The sequence below is a fragment of the Suncus etruscus genome, chromosome 4 (assembly GCF_024139225.1).
Source record: "Suncus etruscus isolate mSunEtr1 chromosome 4, mSunEtr1.pri.cur, whole genome shotgun sequence".
In the NCBI taxonomy this organism is placed as follows: Eukaryota; Metazoa; Chordata; class Mammalia; order Eulipotyphla; family Soricidae; genus Suncus; species Suncus etruscus.
The window spans coordinates 118,608,232-118,626,172 of record NC_064851.1 but is presented as its reverse complement, the minus strand read 5'-3'; the positions used below and the strand labels follow the sequence as shown (position 1 = coordinate 118,626,172).

At 40.7% G+C, this 17,941-nt stretch overlaps 1 protein-coding gene across 1 annotated transcript in view; it reads right to left on the bottom strand.

Annotated features, from left to right (window-relative positions):
* Positions 1-17,941, bottom strand: part of SH3RF1 (SH3 domain containing ring finger 1) — a 189,987-nt gene that overhangs the window by 34,676 nt on the left and 137,370 nt on the right. Inside the window, exons 5-6 of the mRNA XM_049771292.1 lie at positions 10,153-10,455; positions 3,013-3,123 (exon numbers count right to left, since the gene is read on the bottom strand). Coding sequence (XP_049627249.1) covers positions 3,013-3,123; positions 10,153-10,455 — 414 coding nt within the window. The remainder of the gene's footprint in view (positions 1-3,012; positions 3,124-10,152; positions 10,456-17,941) is intronic.

Sequence of the window (17,941 nt, the reverse complement as noted above, 5' to 3'; positions counted from 1 at the left end):
TTGGTCCTGCTAACACAAAAACTCTGCTTAGCTTCTCCCAGCTGCTACAATGCATGAATCACCTGTTTGCTCTTCTGATATTTAATTTTGTTTCCTTAAACACACACACCTACACACAAACATTGAAGCATGCATACACATTCAGTATCTATATGTGCACAACTTCTTTGAATGAAGGTTACCAATGTTGCAAATGCAATCAAGTTATAATTGGTCTTGGGCTGGATTTAGTCTTTATTGACATGACAACTTTAGCACATCTCAGTGAAAAATACCTCTGAGTTGATCTAGAAACTCTGGGATTGTTCACCACTAATTTTACAAGTGCTTTTGTCATTGTGCAGAAGATAATGTTAGGGTCTGAGTCAAAGAATGAGACCACAGGATTGAAATAAGGCAAAGCAAAGCTATATTCTATCTACCAACAAGCTACAAACTGACTGATCAGGACCACCTTCCAGACAAACCAGGTTATATAGGGCTAAAAGCAGAAAGTCGTGACCTTTAAGATGATTTACTATTGTCTAGGGTGTTTCTAGGGCGTTTCATCATGCCTTTTTACAGCTAGATATCTAGGGTAACATATTATGGTTTACAGGGTCTTGAGGTCTCCGTCATTATTGTTGGGGGCAGTATATTGTGGTTTATAGGGCATTGGGGTATTATTGTTGGTATAGAAACAGCCTTAAATGGAAACTTAGCTTTAGATTGACAAAATGGAGTCCAGGCTTCACAATACGAGCCTAATATCTTCACCCTCTTCTTTCCATATAATTAGTTGGAAGGAAAAATGCCTTACTCCTATCAAATCTGATGTTTTGATATCAGTTGTACTCCTATTCATAGATACTTACCATTTTAATGGTCACATGTAAAATGCATGGAGCAATATGTTTATAACTTAATCTGCATGAAAGATTAAAAAGTCTCAATACATGAAAAAAAAGAAAGTACAGGGGTAATTTTCATTTTCTATTCTAGTGCTGGCATTTATTACCAATAAATCCACACCGTGAAAATTTTGATTTCCCTTCTACCAAGCTGCAGATTGTACTATTACTGTGGTAGAATTCAAAGTCTTGGTAAATAGGACAGTGCCACAATGGATGTAAGAGGCAGGGGGCACATGCTATGAAAACAAAATTGAAATATTCGATCCTCAATACTTCTGCTACTCTACAAGAGACTTTAACATCTGCATGTCCCCTGAGATGACGGACAAGCCTGTCTATAATGAGTTTTTCTTTGAATCAAATTGGCACAGCCAGGATGTTTAATAAAGGTTTCTCTGGCTTAGCATACAGCCTTTCTTATATAATCCTAGGATGAAGGGGGGCATGTAAATTAATTTTTGTTTATTCATGCTCTCTTGTGACCCATCCTATTGATTTACTCTAGACTGTGCCTTTGGCTAAGAGCAATTGGCCTGTTATTGAAAAAGTTCTAGCTCACAGCACTGAAACTCAGCCAGCACTGTGTCTTTACGACCAATTAGTTTTTTTCCCCAAGATCAGAAAATTTTGTTCCCCACCCCACCTTAAGAAATTAAGTTTGAATTTTTCTAAGTGAAATTGTCATCTGAGAATGGAAGTACTAACTGGCTGTGTATCTACTGGGTCAGGAAGAATGGGAGAAGAGAGTTCCCTGGAGATCAGAGGGCGGTTGATCAGGGACACAAACTCATAAACATACTAGCTGTTTAGAAACCTTATTGTTTCTTGTACAGAGACCAGAGAAACCCCTAACCCAATGAACCAGGACTCCCCAGGCAATCTGAGAGAGACCCCAGACACATGTCCCAGGCCCATTCTCTAAGTGCTCAGTCAAGGTCCATAATGAGATCAGGAACAAGTACCCTGTTCTACACTGCAGGCATGAAGCAAACTTTCCCAGACAGATATAATTAATCCCTCTTTATGGACAGGCACAGCAAGATTTAAAAAGATTCAGCATCGGGGCCAGAGATATAGCATGGAAGTAAGGTGTTTGCCTCTCATGCAGAAGGTCAGTGGTTTGAATTCCAGCATCCCATATGGTCCCCTGAGCCTGCCAGGAGTAGTTTCTGAGTGTAGAGCCAGGAATAATCCCTGAGCACTGCTGGGTGTGACCCTAAAACAATTAAGTGGCTAAGCGGGGCACAGCCAGTTGAGCCTTGTCTCCTACCCAGGAACTTTTTCTCCTCATTCAACTCTGGACTGAGAAAACCAATATCTGAGTCTAAGCTAAGTCATTGACCTGAATGTGAGATATTTCAAAAACTGTTGGCTTCTTGCAGTTCAATTGCCTACAATTTTAGGGAAAGGTGACTTAAGCTACTATGATTTTTCTACCCAAGGTTGAATTTGTATTATTTTTTTTCTTTTCCCTTTTTCTCTCTTTTTTTTAAATCTATGCTCTCTTGACAATCTTCTTTCAATTAATTTCCCCCATACAGTTCAGATGTTTTCAAACAACTGATATTTTGGACTCTGTAGGGTGCTGTATTTCTAGAAAGAAAAGTACATGTACTGAAAAAGCTTTCCATGGCAACAGGTATCCCAGAAAATCATGCCTATGAAAATATTAATATAAGACCAGCAATTAAAAGGCAAGCAATAAGTGAAAGATTTGGAATTGTTTTATTTCATGACTCAAAACAAACCTGTGTGCATGGGGATATTCCAGCCCCTTCATTTATATTTCTATAAAGGTGCTTCTGTGTGAAATAAGCAAAGTCTAAAAGCTCAAGAAATAAAGGTTAAGCCTTGCAGAACATCAGGCTAAGCGTTAATGAAAACTGAGCATTTTACAGAGTTCTTAATAGCTTGAGGCCATTGAGCCTCAACATTTTGCTGAATGCAATCAACAGACTTCCTGATTATTTTTTGAAGATTGACAGAGATAATAGAACAAGAGCCACCCCACCCTGCAAATATCGAGATAAAACTGCAGGTGTTCGGGTGGGGTGGGTATGCCAGGCTTACTCATCTAAACAGCAAAGGGGGAAATGCAGCCCTAAGAATCTATACTCACTCCAAGGACAGCCGGGTATGAGGCATCAGATGGAAACATGAACGAGGGGCCCGTTGTCACTGGGCTGCTTGGGGGTGGGGTCACAATCAACCCGGTGGTACTTATGTGAACCTGCAAAAAAAAAAAAAAAAAATCAAAGGACTAATAAATAATGCAACAAATTCTACTGGCCAAACCTTGGAAAGGCAAGTCACAAATTGTTTTCAATCTCTAATTTCAACTATAAAAAGAAAAGGAAACGCCTTTCTGTTTTCAACCCAAATTTACCAATTATTTAATATGCATTAGACACTGGGGTGTCATCTGTTTTCTACTGGCCCTACAGTGTAGTGTTGTTTGGGGGCAGGAAGTGTCCCAGGCTTTCCCCTGGCTCTGACCTCAAGGAGAATCACTTCCAGTAGTGTTCAGGAAACCAGACACAGTACCCAGGATAGAACCTGGGATCTGCATACAAGGCAAACACCTCACTTCCTGTACTATCTCCCAGCAGTAGGCCCCACTACAGTTATTTCTTTACAGAGAGAATTCAAGAGCTATTGGCTCTACCATCATTAAGCTGCCCCTCAGGGATGCTAATGTGAACCAAAGTGACCTTTTCCACTGTTCAATCCGCAATGCAATCCAACCACCACCAATTTACTTGAAGATCCTGTTGGGACAGAATATTCCAGTCTGTCAATGTGTGGTTGTCTATGTGAAATGCTGAAAGTATTCTGCTACTTGTAGGATAATTTTTCATTACTACTGCCTTTCAGTAGAGACACATAATTAAAATGCAGCTGCCTAAACATGCCTATAGCAGGTAATTATTTATAAAACCTTTAAAGGAACAATGTCAAGGCAAATTAGCTGTTTTCAAAGGTGTCTTATTGAGGATACTGCCCAAGATTAATGTACTAGAAAGAAACGGAGTCAGGTCATTTCGTTGTCTGTGCTCAGTTACTCAATCAATTTCACAAAAAATTGCCCATCAGGTTCTACTTCAGATTGCAGCTATGTTTTGTGATGTGCCCAAAATCAGGGTGGGGAGATCCCCCCAAAATGGCATGCCCCTTCCACTTTTTCAAAACATGCTGTCTGGTCTCCCTAAAGGAACAATGACACATCAGAAATCCTGGGGTTAAGGCCAGAGTGATAGCACAGCACAGTGGTAGGGCTTTTGCCTTGCCTTGCAGGTGGCCGACCAGGAATGGACTCGGGTTTGATTCCTGGCATCCCGTATGGTCCCCCAAGCCTGCCAGAAGCAATTTATGAGCTAAGAGCCAGGAGTAACCCCTGAGCACCGCCGGGTGTGGTCCAAAAACCAAAAAAGAAAAGAAAAGAAATCCTGGGTTCCTGTAATTAAAATGTAATCCCAAGAACCGTTTCCTTGATTCCCACAAGCAAAAGAATATCAGGACAGACACAGACACATTTTAAAAAGCTCAAAGGTTGGTTTCTTTAGGGCAGAAAGAAACTTTCATTTTCTTAGTGGGTGTCATCCTGGCAAGATCAGGGAAACCAACACCTCTGCCAACAAGTTACTCTCTCAAATAAAACTGTGGTGCATGTATTCGGACTCCACACCTTTTGACATACGTGTTTGTACCTGTTGGCTCATATATTGACAAATATGACAGCTTGAACCGAAGCAGATCTGAGGGCACTGCTAACAAGCATTCTCCTTCAACCCTCCTTTTCTGGGAACCTCTCCTGGGAACCAAGGTGTATTTCTAATCAATTTCTAATAAGCAGCACAGTGGTTTTCATTCTAAAATGAAATCCAGTGGCCTTTTGCTAGCTCATGCACTAAATCTGTTGATAAATACACTCCAAGGAAACCTGCAAATTGACACCCTATAGGTCTTGCTTGGAATGATGTTTACTTCAAAGTGCACACCACTGTGAAGGAAAGTGGAAGAAAACAAACACAAAAGCAACCAACCTCCATTACCAAAACAGTCTCCAGTTTGCCCCTGAGCAGGGAAATAGTTTTCTCCCTATGGCATTTTTCTGTTGGTCCCAGAGTGGGAGTCGGAATTATCAACTGCTAATGAGCTCACAGCCTTGGGACATCACTGCACATCTCCAGACGCTGTGAGGGGCCAGCATAGAGGTGGAAAACCTGAGCCAGGAGAATCCTGCAGGCACCAGTTAACCAGTTAATTCAGGGTGTACACTCCTCAAATTGGAATAAAGGAAGAGACAGGTATCCCCAAGGAATGACAAGTAGCAGCCATAAGTGGCCAAGGGCCAAGGACCTGCTGCTCCAGGACCTTCTCCCTATAGAAGGATGGCCTGACGTCCTGCTGAGTGCCCCCTTTCAGGGGAAAATGCCTGTCCCTTTGGTATTCCCCACAAGGAAGGGCTCAGTGGAAAGGGAAAGAGTTGGGAAAAAGCAGATGGATCTTCAGTGCAAAAATGCCACAAGAACATTTAAGATTACATTATGAATCACTACTCCAGCTGGCAGAGACCAAGAAATATCTTGGGTGCGGCCAGAGGAGAAGACAAATTGACTTGGTTACTTGTCACATCATGCACTGGTGAAGATCTCAATCGGACAGCTGTGCACATCTGTTCAGAGAGCCACCTGCACCACACAGCCTGATTAATCTTCCAACTTACGTATCTGAGAGCCTTCAGTCAACAGTTCCCAAATACATCAGCAAGCAAGTGCCTTCTCCCTTCAGTCCATGTCCCATCCTAGTTTGAAGATCTGGATGGAACTATGAGAGTATGCAATGAAGGTGGGATGTGGTCTGGAGACACTGGCCTATGTGAAGCAAGCTGACTCACAGTGGTTGCCAGGCAGGAGAGAGAAAAATGGGTGCTCATTTCCTTAGGCCCTTCATTTTATTTATGTTTTTCTTTTCTAAATTTTTTGTTGTTGTTGTTGTATTGGACCATGCCTGGCAGCATTCAGGGCTTACTACTAACTCTGCACTCAAGAGCTAATTACTACTGGTGGAGTTCAGAAAATCATATAGGGCGACAGGGATTAAACCTGGGTTGACTGCATGCAAGACAAGCACTCTACCTGCTTTTCTATCTCCACAGTCCTATTTTTAAATTTCTTTTTTTTTTCTTTTTTTTTTTAATGCATAATTTTTTTTTATTTAAACACCTTGATTACATACATGATTGTGTTTGGGTTTCAGTCATAAAAGGAACACCACCCATCACCAGTGCAACATTCCCATCACCCAAGTCCCAAATCTCCCTCCTCCCCACCCAACCCCCGCCTGTACCCTAAACAGGCTCTACATTTCCCTCATACATTCTCAATATTAGGACAGTTCAAAATGTAGTTATTTCTCTAACTAAACTCATCACTCTTTGTGGTGAGCTTCCTGAGGTGAGCTGGAACTTCCAGCTCTTTTCTCTTTTGTGTCTGAAAATTATTATTACAAGGGTGTCTTTCATTTTTCTTAAAACCCATAGATGAGTGAGACCATTCTGCGTTTTTCTCTCTCTCTCTGACTTATTTCACTCAGCATAATAGATTCCATGTACATCCATGTATAGGAAAATTTCATGACTTCATCTCTCCTGACAGCTGCATAATATTCCATTGTGTATATGTACCACAGTTTCTTTAGCCATTCGTCTGTTGAAGGGCATCTTGGTTGTTTCCAGAGTCTTGCTATGGTAAATAGAGCTGCAATGAATATAGGTGTAAGGAAGGGGTTTTTGTATTGTATTTTTGTGTTCCCAGGGTATATTCCTAGGAGTGGTATAGCTGGATCGTATGGGAGCTCGATTTCCAGTTTTTGGAGGAATCTCCATATCGCTTTCCATAAAGGTTGAACTAGACAGCATTCCCACCAGCAGTGGATAAGAGTTCCTTTCTCTCCACATCCCTGCCAACACTGTTTATTCTCATTCTTTGTGATGTGTGCCATTCTCTGGGGGACAAAAGCCAGAGACTTCAGTCAAATTTATTGATAGGTCCTTGCTGGGCAAAGAAAAGGAGAGATTCCCCTATTTGGGGGGTCATACCCAATGATCCTGGGGAGACTACATGGAGTGACATGGGTTAAACAGGGGTCAGCCACCTGCAAGGCACTCTGTTCAATGTATAATCACTTTGTTCTTAAGAACGTGGTTTAATTTACACCCAGTGGTGCTCAGGGGTTATGCCTGCTATATGGGATGCTGGGAACTGAGCCTGTGTTCAGCACATGCAATGCAAGCCCCTTCCTACTATCTACTTCTTGGTCCACATCCTCCAGTTTTAAATATTCCCTGTGAACCAATCTTCTCCATGATGTCAAGGCGAAGGGTGCTGGCAGGCAAATGTCATACAGGCTGCAGAAACCCTTTACTGTGGTCTGCCACAAAACACAGCCTCCCCCCTCCAAGCAGTGCTTTCTCTAAATCTGCACTCTACTTCAAACATTTCCTACCCTCTTCCAGAAATGACATCTCCCTGAGGCAACCCAGGGCCAGGGAACACAGAATGAACTGAAGTTTGGGTGGCGGCAGCAGGTGGGGGGTGGCTGAGGGGGAAGCTGCCTCAGTAGAACACAAACAGCCTCATTTCCTAAGATCCTCAAACCCAAATAAAAATAGCTCTGCGTGTTCAGTCTTTGCTCCTAGTCTCATACAAGCTCACACCTGATGGAGAGTCCTTCACACAAAATCTAAACACCATTTTGCGCTTCCCCTTTCTTTCAGCCTTCTCTTCTGCCAAAAGATTAAGGGCCATATTTTTTAAAGCTTTTTCCACTCTAAGTGCCAGTGAGAGAATTCGCTCTTCGCTCTTCTCTCAGTGGATGGTATCTCTGGTTAATAATAATCCCCCCCCCCCCCCAACTTACTGGAGATCTTTGGTTCAAAGATTCAAAAATCTTTGAATTTTCTCAGAGAAACCCTTTTTGGATCTTCTATAACTGATGCTGACTTTTCATAGGGGTCTAGTAAATTACTTATAAAGTTACATACATGGATAAGAGACTCTTTCCTCTCTGCCAATTTTCAGGTAGTTCATCCAATCATCAACTATTTCTTTGTCCACCATCCCAAGGAATAAAGACTCCCTCCCCATAACACACTCATTTCCTTCTAAAGGTTGAGAGTTTTCAAGACTCTATCACCCCCCAAATGGCAACAAACCATAATCTATTCAGAAAATGGATTCATTTAACTCACAATATTCAGGAAAAATCTAAAGAAATAAAATGAGGCTCAGAGAAAATAATTTTGAGTAACTTTAGGAAAAATATTAAAACTATTTTAAATTGCATTGTGTACTAAAAAGCAGACACATCATTGTTTGTGGGCCACATGCAGCAGTGCTCAGGGTTTACTCCCATTTCTGCACTCAGGCTCACACCTGGATTAGGGAGAATGTAAGGTGTCAGGGATCGAACTTGGGTTGACGGCATGCAAAACAAGCTGCATATACAGCTAACTCTATAGCCAACTAAATAAAAATTTCTTCAACTATAAACTTGGAGAAGATCACATGCTTGTTTCTGTATTTAATCTTGAAGGAAAATAATTTTGATTTAATACAAAAAATAACAAACAACAACCAAGGTTATACTGGTGGGAATAAGTAAAATAGGAAGGGCACTTGCTTTGCATGTGGCCAACGCGGCTCTATTCCTGGCACTCCGTGTGGTTTCCTGAGTTCCACCAGGAGTGTGCTCCTGAGCACAGAGCCAGGAGTAAACCCTGAGTACAGCTAAAGGGGGGCCCAAAATCAACAATTAAAATTTATCTGCGATAGCAGAAAGTATGCAGGAATATAAAATATAAAATAAAAAACGAAAGAGACTTCTCCTGCTGCAATAAGGTGCTAGATGAGGGTGTAAGAGTGCTAGACTGTTCTAACTGGATAACTTCAGTAGTTCCGTGATTATGGCAGGGCCACAAGTAGGCCTACTTTGCAGTGCAGAGTTCAAGACTATGGTGGGGGAATCCCATACATTATTTATCTTGTATACAAGTGCCTTCTACGGTGGAATTACAAGGATTCAATATTATCAAATGATTCAAAGAATGTTCCCAAGCATTGTTTGCTTAATACAAGAATGTATATATTTTTATTTGTTTTGGGGCCACATCTGGCAATACTCAGGATTTGCTCCTAGCTCTGCACTCAGGAATCACTTGGATGGCCATATGAGATGCTGGGAATCAAATCTGGATCAGCCATGTGCAAGGCAAGCACCTTATCAGCTGGACTATCAGCCCAGCACCCAAACTGTGTACACATGTTTAAAAACATGTTTTGTTGGTTTGTTTTTGGGCCACGCCTGGCAATGCTCCTAGGTCTGTGTGTCTGTGCTCAGAAATCGCACCTGGCAGGCTAAGGGGACTATATGGGATGCCGGAATCAAACTATAGTCCATCTAGGATTGGCCACATGCAAGGCAAATGCCCCATTACTGTGCCATCACTCTGACCCTAATTTTCTTTTTCTAGTTTTTGGGCCAGCGTCACAGCCAGTGACGCTCAGGGGTTACTCCTGGCTATTTGCTCAGAAATCGCTTCTGGCTCAGGAGACCATATGGGATGCTGGGGATTAAATCCAGGTCCATCCTAGGTCAACCACATGCAAGGCAAATGCCCTACTGCTGTACTATTTCTTCAGCCCCAACTCTGACCCTAATTTTAAAGGCATTTTTAAAGTTGTGACAAAGTAATGATCTTTCAAAAGGTGCCTAATCAATTTCTCACCTAACAGCTGCTTCCTGTCACCCTTCCTTTCTCTATACTTCCCAGAAAGCCCAAATACATGGCTGAATTTCAGAGGTTGCAGTTCTAAGACTGTTAAGGTCTGACCCACAACTACTTCAGTCTGGATCAAATTTTTAGAACTTTGGGATATTCCAAACTTTGGGAAAGTTCTCCCAAAACAGCTTTGTAAAAGACAGTACAGTAAAACTGAGCAATGACTTGGTGAAACTGATGACAATATTTATTAAATCCTTTTAACTCCTATTGTTTTCTTGGGGGGCAGGGTGAAAATCTATGTATTTCTGGGTCTACACTCTCACTAATTCCATTTTCCACCTACAAAATAAAGAAAGGCGTGGCTGCCTGAGAGCCTCTGGAGGCTAAACTAACCCCTCTTTTCCAGCCCACGACCAAGCATGCTTCACCGTGCGCCCAGAAGGCTCCTTCCATTCCTTCAGGTGGAAGACTCACCTGAGAAGGGGCACTGCACGAGAGGCCGGACAGTTCGCTGATGCGGGCAGCAGCAGTGGGGTTGCTGGAGCTGATGAGGACGGGAGGGCTGATCTCCATGGAGTGGCGGTTCTGGGAGGCCTGCGAGGACTTGCTGGCCATGGTGAGGGACGTGAAGGAATGGCGCTTTTTGGTGTTCTTCTTGGTATCGCAGTGCTTGGGAGCAGGGGCACTCTGGGCTGCCATGGAGCTGCCTTCTCCAGCATCAGCTCCCGGTGCGGGAGGTTTGTCCCATTCTATGAGCTGCTTGGCTGCGGAGTTAAACTGCAGAGTGACAAAAATACACAAGATCAGCTGGTTCACCAGGACGCACTGGGATTTATTTTCAATGGGTGTTAAATCGAGAATCAATGAGACGAAAGCAAGAGTGACATGGTTGAGAAAGTTTTTACCCCCAATATACTTTAGAATGTCTCTTTATTTTTTAATCTGCAGGAACAAACGAAGGTTTATTTAGGCTCACTGATGAGCACTAGGGAAGAGCAGTTTAAAAGGGCACATCTGTCTGAGTGAATGCTCTGTGGCCCTTTAAAGATGGCTATTTGCTCAGAACACAGAAGAATAATGAAGGGGCATTTTGGGGACTGGTAAAATTGATAAGACAAAGAAAGAAGCCATTAAATATTAACTCATATACTTTCATATAAATTAACCTCTTGCCGCCATGTATTTTTGAGAAACCTCACAAAAATGTTGATGAAAGCTTGATGTATTTTGGGGAAAGGTCAAACATCATGGTAGCTATTTCCCTATGTGCTTATATTTTATTTTATTTTATTTTTGGTTTTTGGTTTTTGGGTCACACCTGGGTTACTCCTGGCTCTATGCTCAGAAATCGCTCCTGGCAGGCTCAGGGGATCATATGGGATGCCGGGATTTGAACCACCGACTTTCTGCATGCAAGGCAAGTGTCCTATCTCCATAATAACACTTATATTTTCTATCATAACAGAGCAGGATGTGACTCCAGTCCAGTTGGTAAGCTTATGTGCCAATTAGAAAAATTGTCCAGTGTTAAAAAGAGAACAAAAGGGGTCCAAAAGCTGAGAAGCCTAACATGGCAGGAAATAACATGTTTTGCTTTCCCAAAAGTAAAACAAAGAGTTTCCAGAGTGTCAACATCTCAAGCTACATATAATACCTAGTGACTACCCAATGAAAATAAAGAACATTGAATTTGATTTCTCAAAACAATAAATGTAAGATGAAAAGGGACACAGCATAGAAGGTAAGATGCTTGCCTTGCACACAGCTGACCTGAGTTTGATCTCAGGCACTACATAGTTCCTAAACCTTGCAAGGAGTGGTCCCTGAGCATAGAGCTCTGAGCGGTGCCCCAAATCCCCTTAAAATTAAAATATGCTTCATAAAAGCTGTTGGATAAAGTAATATACAGCTCAATGCAATTTCTGACCCACCTAAATGAGAATGGCTATGGTTTTTTTTTTTTTTCATGCTGCTGTCACTAGCATCCTACTAGGAGAATGGAACTCCTGTCAGTCCATATTTAACAGTGAACCTGTCTAAGTGGCTGCTCTCAGCACTACATTTATCTGAGCTTGGTTGCCAGAGCATTTAGAGATGGTTGCAAATTGATTAACAATTTGTTCCCGTGGTTCCCTAGAGACTCAAATTCATCTGGCCTGTCTGATCTATAATTAGCAGGGTACATCTTTTTCAACCCCAAGCATGCCTCTTCTTCAGACTTTAAGGAGTTTTTCCACATGATCAATTTTCAAGAATCATAGGCAGGAAGGCCATAACAGCAACTGTCCGCACCGAAACAACCAATGCTGGATGAATTATCTTGCCTATGTCTTCTGGTAGACATAAGCACAAATCAAGAAATTAGGTCATGCCTAGGAGGGGGATTTCTGGGCCACAGGGTTGTTACGTTTAAAAATGTCTAAATATACAGAATCAAGTAAATACAGGAGGCCCATCATGGGTGCGAGAACTAAATGATATATTCAGAAGACAAACAAACAAAATCGTTAACGAACCTTATGATCTTTAAGAAATTATTTCACCTCTCCTCTCTTGGTAGCAACTTACTCATCTACAAAATGAGGGGGTTGAAATCTATGATTTTTTTTTTAAAAACCTCTTTTGGCTCTTCACATGTATAATGCCTAATCTTATTTTAAACAGGTGTGATTCATTTTTTTTATTTCAGTCTACACCTCTCATAAGATAATTAGCTGCATCTCATTTTTACATGTGGGCATTAATACCTACTAGGGTATTGTCAGATTTCAAATTTACTTTCAACTTCTTCTAGACATGGCCTTTATACATTTAAGGAAAAAAGATAAAACCTATTTGGTTGCAGCAATATATAGGCAGAAATTTAAAAAGCTTCTGTTGGAAGTATAACTTAACCTTCAGAAACAGCAGAAAAGCAAGAATTTGACAGCTTTTAATGGGAGTTTGAGTTTTAAAAGTGCATTTATGAATGTTTGAACTGATGGTATAAACTTTCCATGGCACTTATCTAGCTACTGCCTTTAAGTCTGGGAGACACTTATCACTTGCAAAATAAAGTTTTACCCAAAACTATCTTCTTCTAAGCACCTCATAAGGAATACTTGAGAATAACTAGGCTGTATGCTACATTAAAAAAATTCAGTACTAAACAAAACAAACAAAAAAACAAAAAGGGGGCCCGGAGAGATAGCACAGCAGCGTTTGCCTTGCAAGCAGCCAATCCAGGACCAAAGGTGGTCGGTTCAAATTCCGGTGTCCCTATGATCCCCCATGCCTGCCAGGAGCTATTTCTGAGCAGACAGCCAGGAGTAATCCCTGAGCAACGCCGGGTGTGGCCCCCTCCCCCCAAAAAATTCAGTACTTCAGAATAGACTAAAGAATTTGTTGATTTTAGAAATTCTACTATACCTTTATGGGAAAACTCACAATTTTAGAATTATTCTGAGAATTATCAGAAGCATAATGGGACAAAATTAAATATCATACTGACAGAATAAAGAATAATAATCAACATAACATAATAATAATAATAATCAACATAAGATATCAAAGAAATACAAAAGAAAGTGTGCTTGAATTACATGCAGTGAACTCAGGTTCAATTCTTGGCACCCCATATCTGCCTTATCAAGAGTTATCCCTGAGAACACAACCAGGAATAAACACAGCATAGCTATAATATTGTACATAGAGATACTAATTTTAAGTATGTGCTCATTCAATCTATATAATATTCTAAAACAATGCTACATCCGTTTAAAATATGGCAAAATTAACTGGTAGTGGAGTGATATTGGAATTATATGCATGAGAAACCACCAATAACAGTGCTATCCATCTCAGAACCCCAGCCAATAACTCAGTCAATATAAATAAATAAATATGACAGAATTCATTTTTTTGCGTGTTAGCCATTGCTGCTAAAGAAAATATGGCTATTTTAAAAGATAAAACATTTTCTTTTAAAAATAAACAGCTAATGAGAACTAAGTTGAATAATCACTATCTTATCTGATTTATTTTCAGATGACTTTCCTCTATTTTGTGAGCAACAAAGAATATAAATAGTAGACATGAAGAGAGAAATCTATTCTGTTTTGCAACCCACTTGAGTGACCCTGAATACAATAGTTTTTCAATAAGTGGCAAATAAGAGCTTTTTCCTTTTTTTCTTAATTGAGGTAATGGTTTCCAACACTGTCTATGTTTCTAAAAGTAAAATTTCACACCTCTCAATTCAAGACTTTTCAGATACCATTATAAGAGTGATGTGCGTATTATTTTTAAAAAAAGGAACCCGTATAATAATATCCAGAGATAATAGAGAGGAGGGCCAGGTGGACAAGTCCATGGTAGGAAGCTTGCTACACATAGTAGAGCACTAAAGTTAGGGCAAAGAAGAGACCAATATGACAATGATAACTAGAATGGACCACTTGAAACAATAACTGGGTGTTGCATGGAGATAAAGTGATGCACAAAACCAGTGTCTAAAGGAGGGAGGGAGGGAGGGAGAGAGGGAGGAAGAGAGAGAGAGAGGGAGAGAGGGAGGGAGGGAGAGAGAGAGAGAGAGAGAGAGAGAGAGAGAGAGAGAGAGAGAGAGAGAGAGAGAGAGAGAGAGAGAGAGAGAGAGAGAGAGAGAGAGAGAGAGAGAGAAGCTGCTCCAGAGACAGGCAGAGAGGAGGTTGTGGAGGGAAATCAGGGACATTAGTGGTGGGAAATGTTCATGGGTGAAGGATGGCATATATTGTACTACTGAAACTAAAATATGAGCAAGTTTGTAATCGTAGTGGTTTTTTTTTTTTGGGGGGGGGTTGGTTTTTGGGCCACACCCGGCGGTGCTCAGGGGTTACTCCTGGATGTCTGCTCAGAAATAGCTCCTGGCAGGCACGGAGGACCATATGGGACACCAGGATTCGAACCAACCACCTTTGGTCTTGGATCGGCTGCTTGCAAGGCAAACGCCACTGTGCTATCTCTCCGGGCCCTGTAATCATAGTGTTTAAATAAAAAAAAAATTATAGGAACCAGTAGGGAATTTTGAAATGATAAGTGAAAGATCTCATCTAGTTTCCACACCTGTTTCCCCACAACCTGCTTCCCAGATGCAGCAAGTGCAACAACTCAGAAAACTACTTTCATGCATATTTTAAAAGCTATTTTATTGACTTTTAACACAAAAGAAGACGGTGGTACATACTGCAGGTGACCCTTGCAGTAATGCAACAATTGGAGGCAATAAAAAATCTGGACTGATTTCGCTCAACATAATATTCTCCATATCCATCCATGTATAAGGAAATTTCATGACTTCATTTCTCTTAACAGCTGCATAGTACTCCATTCCATAGTACCACTGTTTCTTTGGCCAGTCTTCTGTTCTTGGGCACTTGAGTTGTTTCAAGATTCTGATTATTGTGAATAGTGGTGCAATGAACATGGAAATTGAAATGGCTTTTCTGCATATGTTTTGGGGCTGCTAAAGTATATTCCCAGGAGTGGTACTGATGAATCATATGGGAACTCCATATGTTGAGCAAAATGAGTCAGAGGGAGAGGGATAAACAGAGAATGATCACACTCATTTGTGGAAAATAGAAAAAAAAAGACAATATTGTAATAATATTCAGAAACAATGCTGTGCCAGAAAGACTAGTCCTTGATAGAAGATTACCACAAAGTACGAGGAAGGGCAGATAGGGCAGATACAGGAGCATTATGACAATGATAGTTGGAAATGATCACTCTAGACAAGAACTGGGTGCTGAAAGGAGATAAATCAATGGGCATGGTACCCCTTTAGTAACAATATTGCAAACCACAGTGTCTAAAAGGAAAAAAAGGAGAGTGAAAATGAGAGAGAAAGAGAGGGAGAAAGAGAGAGAAAGAGTGAGAGAGAAGAAAATTGTTTGCCACAGAGGCAAGCAGGATATAGGACAGAGGAGGATGGGAGGAAACTGGGGACATTGGTGGAGGGAAAATTGTGCTGGTGAAGGGTGCTCTACATTGTATGACTGAAAATCAATCATGACTAACTGTTAAAAAGAAAGTCAAGTGTATTATAAACAATCTTGTAAAACATGGTGTTTAAATCAATTTTAAAAATCTAAAAAAACAAAAACAGAAATCCAAATTTTTCTTACAATTCATCCCCCAAAAACATCTAGAACAAAGAGAATCCATGTCATTGAAACAAATATGCTGTTCAAGGGTAGCATGCATTCACTCCTTCATCAATATCTCATAAGCATCTTTCCCTGTCATGCACAGAGACAGGCTGATAGCAGAGTGTCCCATTGCAGAGAGATGTCATCACTCACTCTATCTTGGCAAGCTTGAGCACGCACATCTGCAGGAAAAGCTCCCCAAAGTGAAATTGTTAACATCAAAGTGTTAGCTTGAACCACTTTTTGGAAAACTGTTGCCAAATGGCATTGAAAAAAGGTGACAATTTTCATCACTTCCAACAGTGTGCTTTTTAATTGAAATATATTTGACATATGACGTTGTGTAAATATAAGGTCTGCTTCCAAAAGTGTATTAAAAATCCTCATTTCCCTTTGTTGTTAAACAGTATGAGGATTTGATTTCTTTTTAAATTCTCAATTAGCTGGAAAGCTAAGAAACAATACTATATTACTTTAGTTCATATTTTTAATTAGGCATGTATTTTTTGATGATTACTTATCACTTTATCTCTTTACTTAAACTAGATCATTGGTATTTATTTTTAAGATTTCTATATGTCTTTTTATGATACAATTTTTCTTTAGGGGCCAGAGAGAAAGTAGAGCAGGCAGGGCACTTGCTTTGACATGGTCAATCCAGGTTTGATCCCTGACTAACCTAAGCACTGCAAAGGGTGATCCCTAAGCAGAAAATCAGGAGCTCCTGAGCACCATTGGAATGTGAAGCTAAAAATAAGCAAATTTGTTTTCTTTAGTTTTTTTGTTTTATTTTCTGGGTTTTGTTTTTTGTTTTGTTTTGTGTTTTTTTTTTTTTTTTGGCCACACCCGGTGACGCTCAGGGGTTACTTCTGGCTCCTGCGCTCAGAAATTGCTCCTGGCTTGGGGGATCATATGGGGCGCTGGGGGAATTGAACCGCGGTCTATCCTAGGTTCAGCTGCATACAAGGTAAATGCCCTACCACTGCGCCACCACTCCGGCCCCAAATTTGTATTTTTTTTAACAAATGTACAAATATTTGTATATATAATCAAGTTAGAAATACAGTTCCAATTCTTTAACTTGATATGTGTATGTTAAACACAACTTATTTTATGCTACCAATTTATCCATCTTTTCCATGATTCCAATTTAATGATCATGCTTTACGCTTGTACTCCATTTTTTTTTAAAGAAAATAACATGTTTGGAGATTTATTCTTCCATCCTCTTTCCCCCAGCCTTCCTCCCTCTCTTTTTAGTCCATCACAGAAGCACAAGGACACTTGTTGAAGGATAGGTGGGGATGGCTTTTCCCACATAGTTAGCGACTATGGCATCACCCAGTTGGAGGGTCTATAATTCCTTCCCTATGTGTTACATTTTAAAGGGAGTCCTTCAATTCTGTGCTGTGCTTTGAGGTCCCTTGTGCCTCTTCCAGAGTCAACACTTAGAAGACAATCAGGGAACAGATGCCAGGGGACAAAACTTTTGCCATTTGCTACCTTCCCCTGAGCAGAGGGGAAAACATTTGGCCTCACATTAAGTTCTCTACAAAATAAGGTTTTTCAAGTAATGCATGGCAATGTGGAATTTTTCTATTAAAAAAAAAAACTTCTATTCTTTTCTGCAATTTAGGTAATAAGGCTTTTGGTTGGTTTGGGATGATCCAAATATAAGAGCAACAGAGACTAACCCCAAAAGAGGAGTCACTGACAAATGGAAGGGGCTGATCCAGGGACCTTTGGCAATCTGAAAGTCTCTGTGTGGTAACAGGTCCATCTCTGGAAATATTTGTTGAATGAATAAGATTATTGGTTTCTGGGGCTGGAGAGATAGCATGGAGGTAGGGTGTTTGCCTTGTTTTCAGAAGGATGGTGGTTTGAATCCCAGCATCACATATAATCCCCCGAGCCTGCCAGGAGCGATTTCTGAGTGTAGAGCCAGGAGTAACCCCTGAGCACTGCCAGGTGTAACCCAAAAACAAAACAAAACAAAACAAAAAAAGAAACAATTATTGGTTTCTTAGAACAGAGTGCAGGTTATCTTAAGACTAGCTCTGTCCAACAAAAGGCACAGGTAGATATAAAGCTTTCTA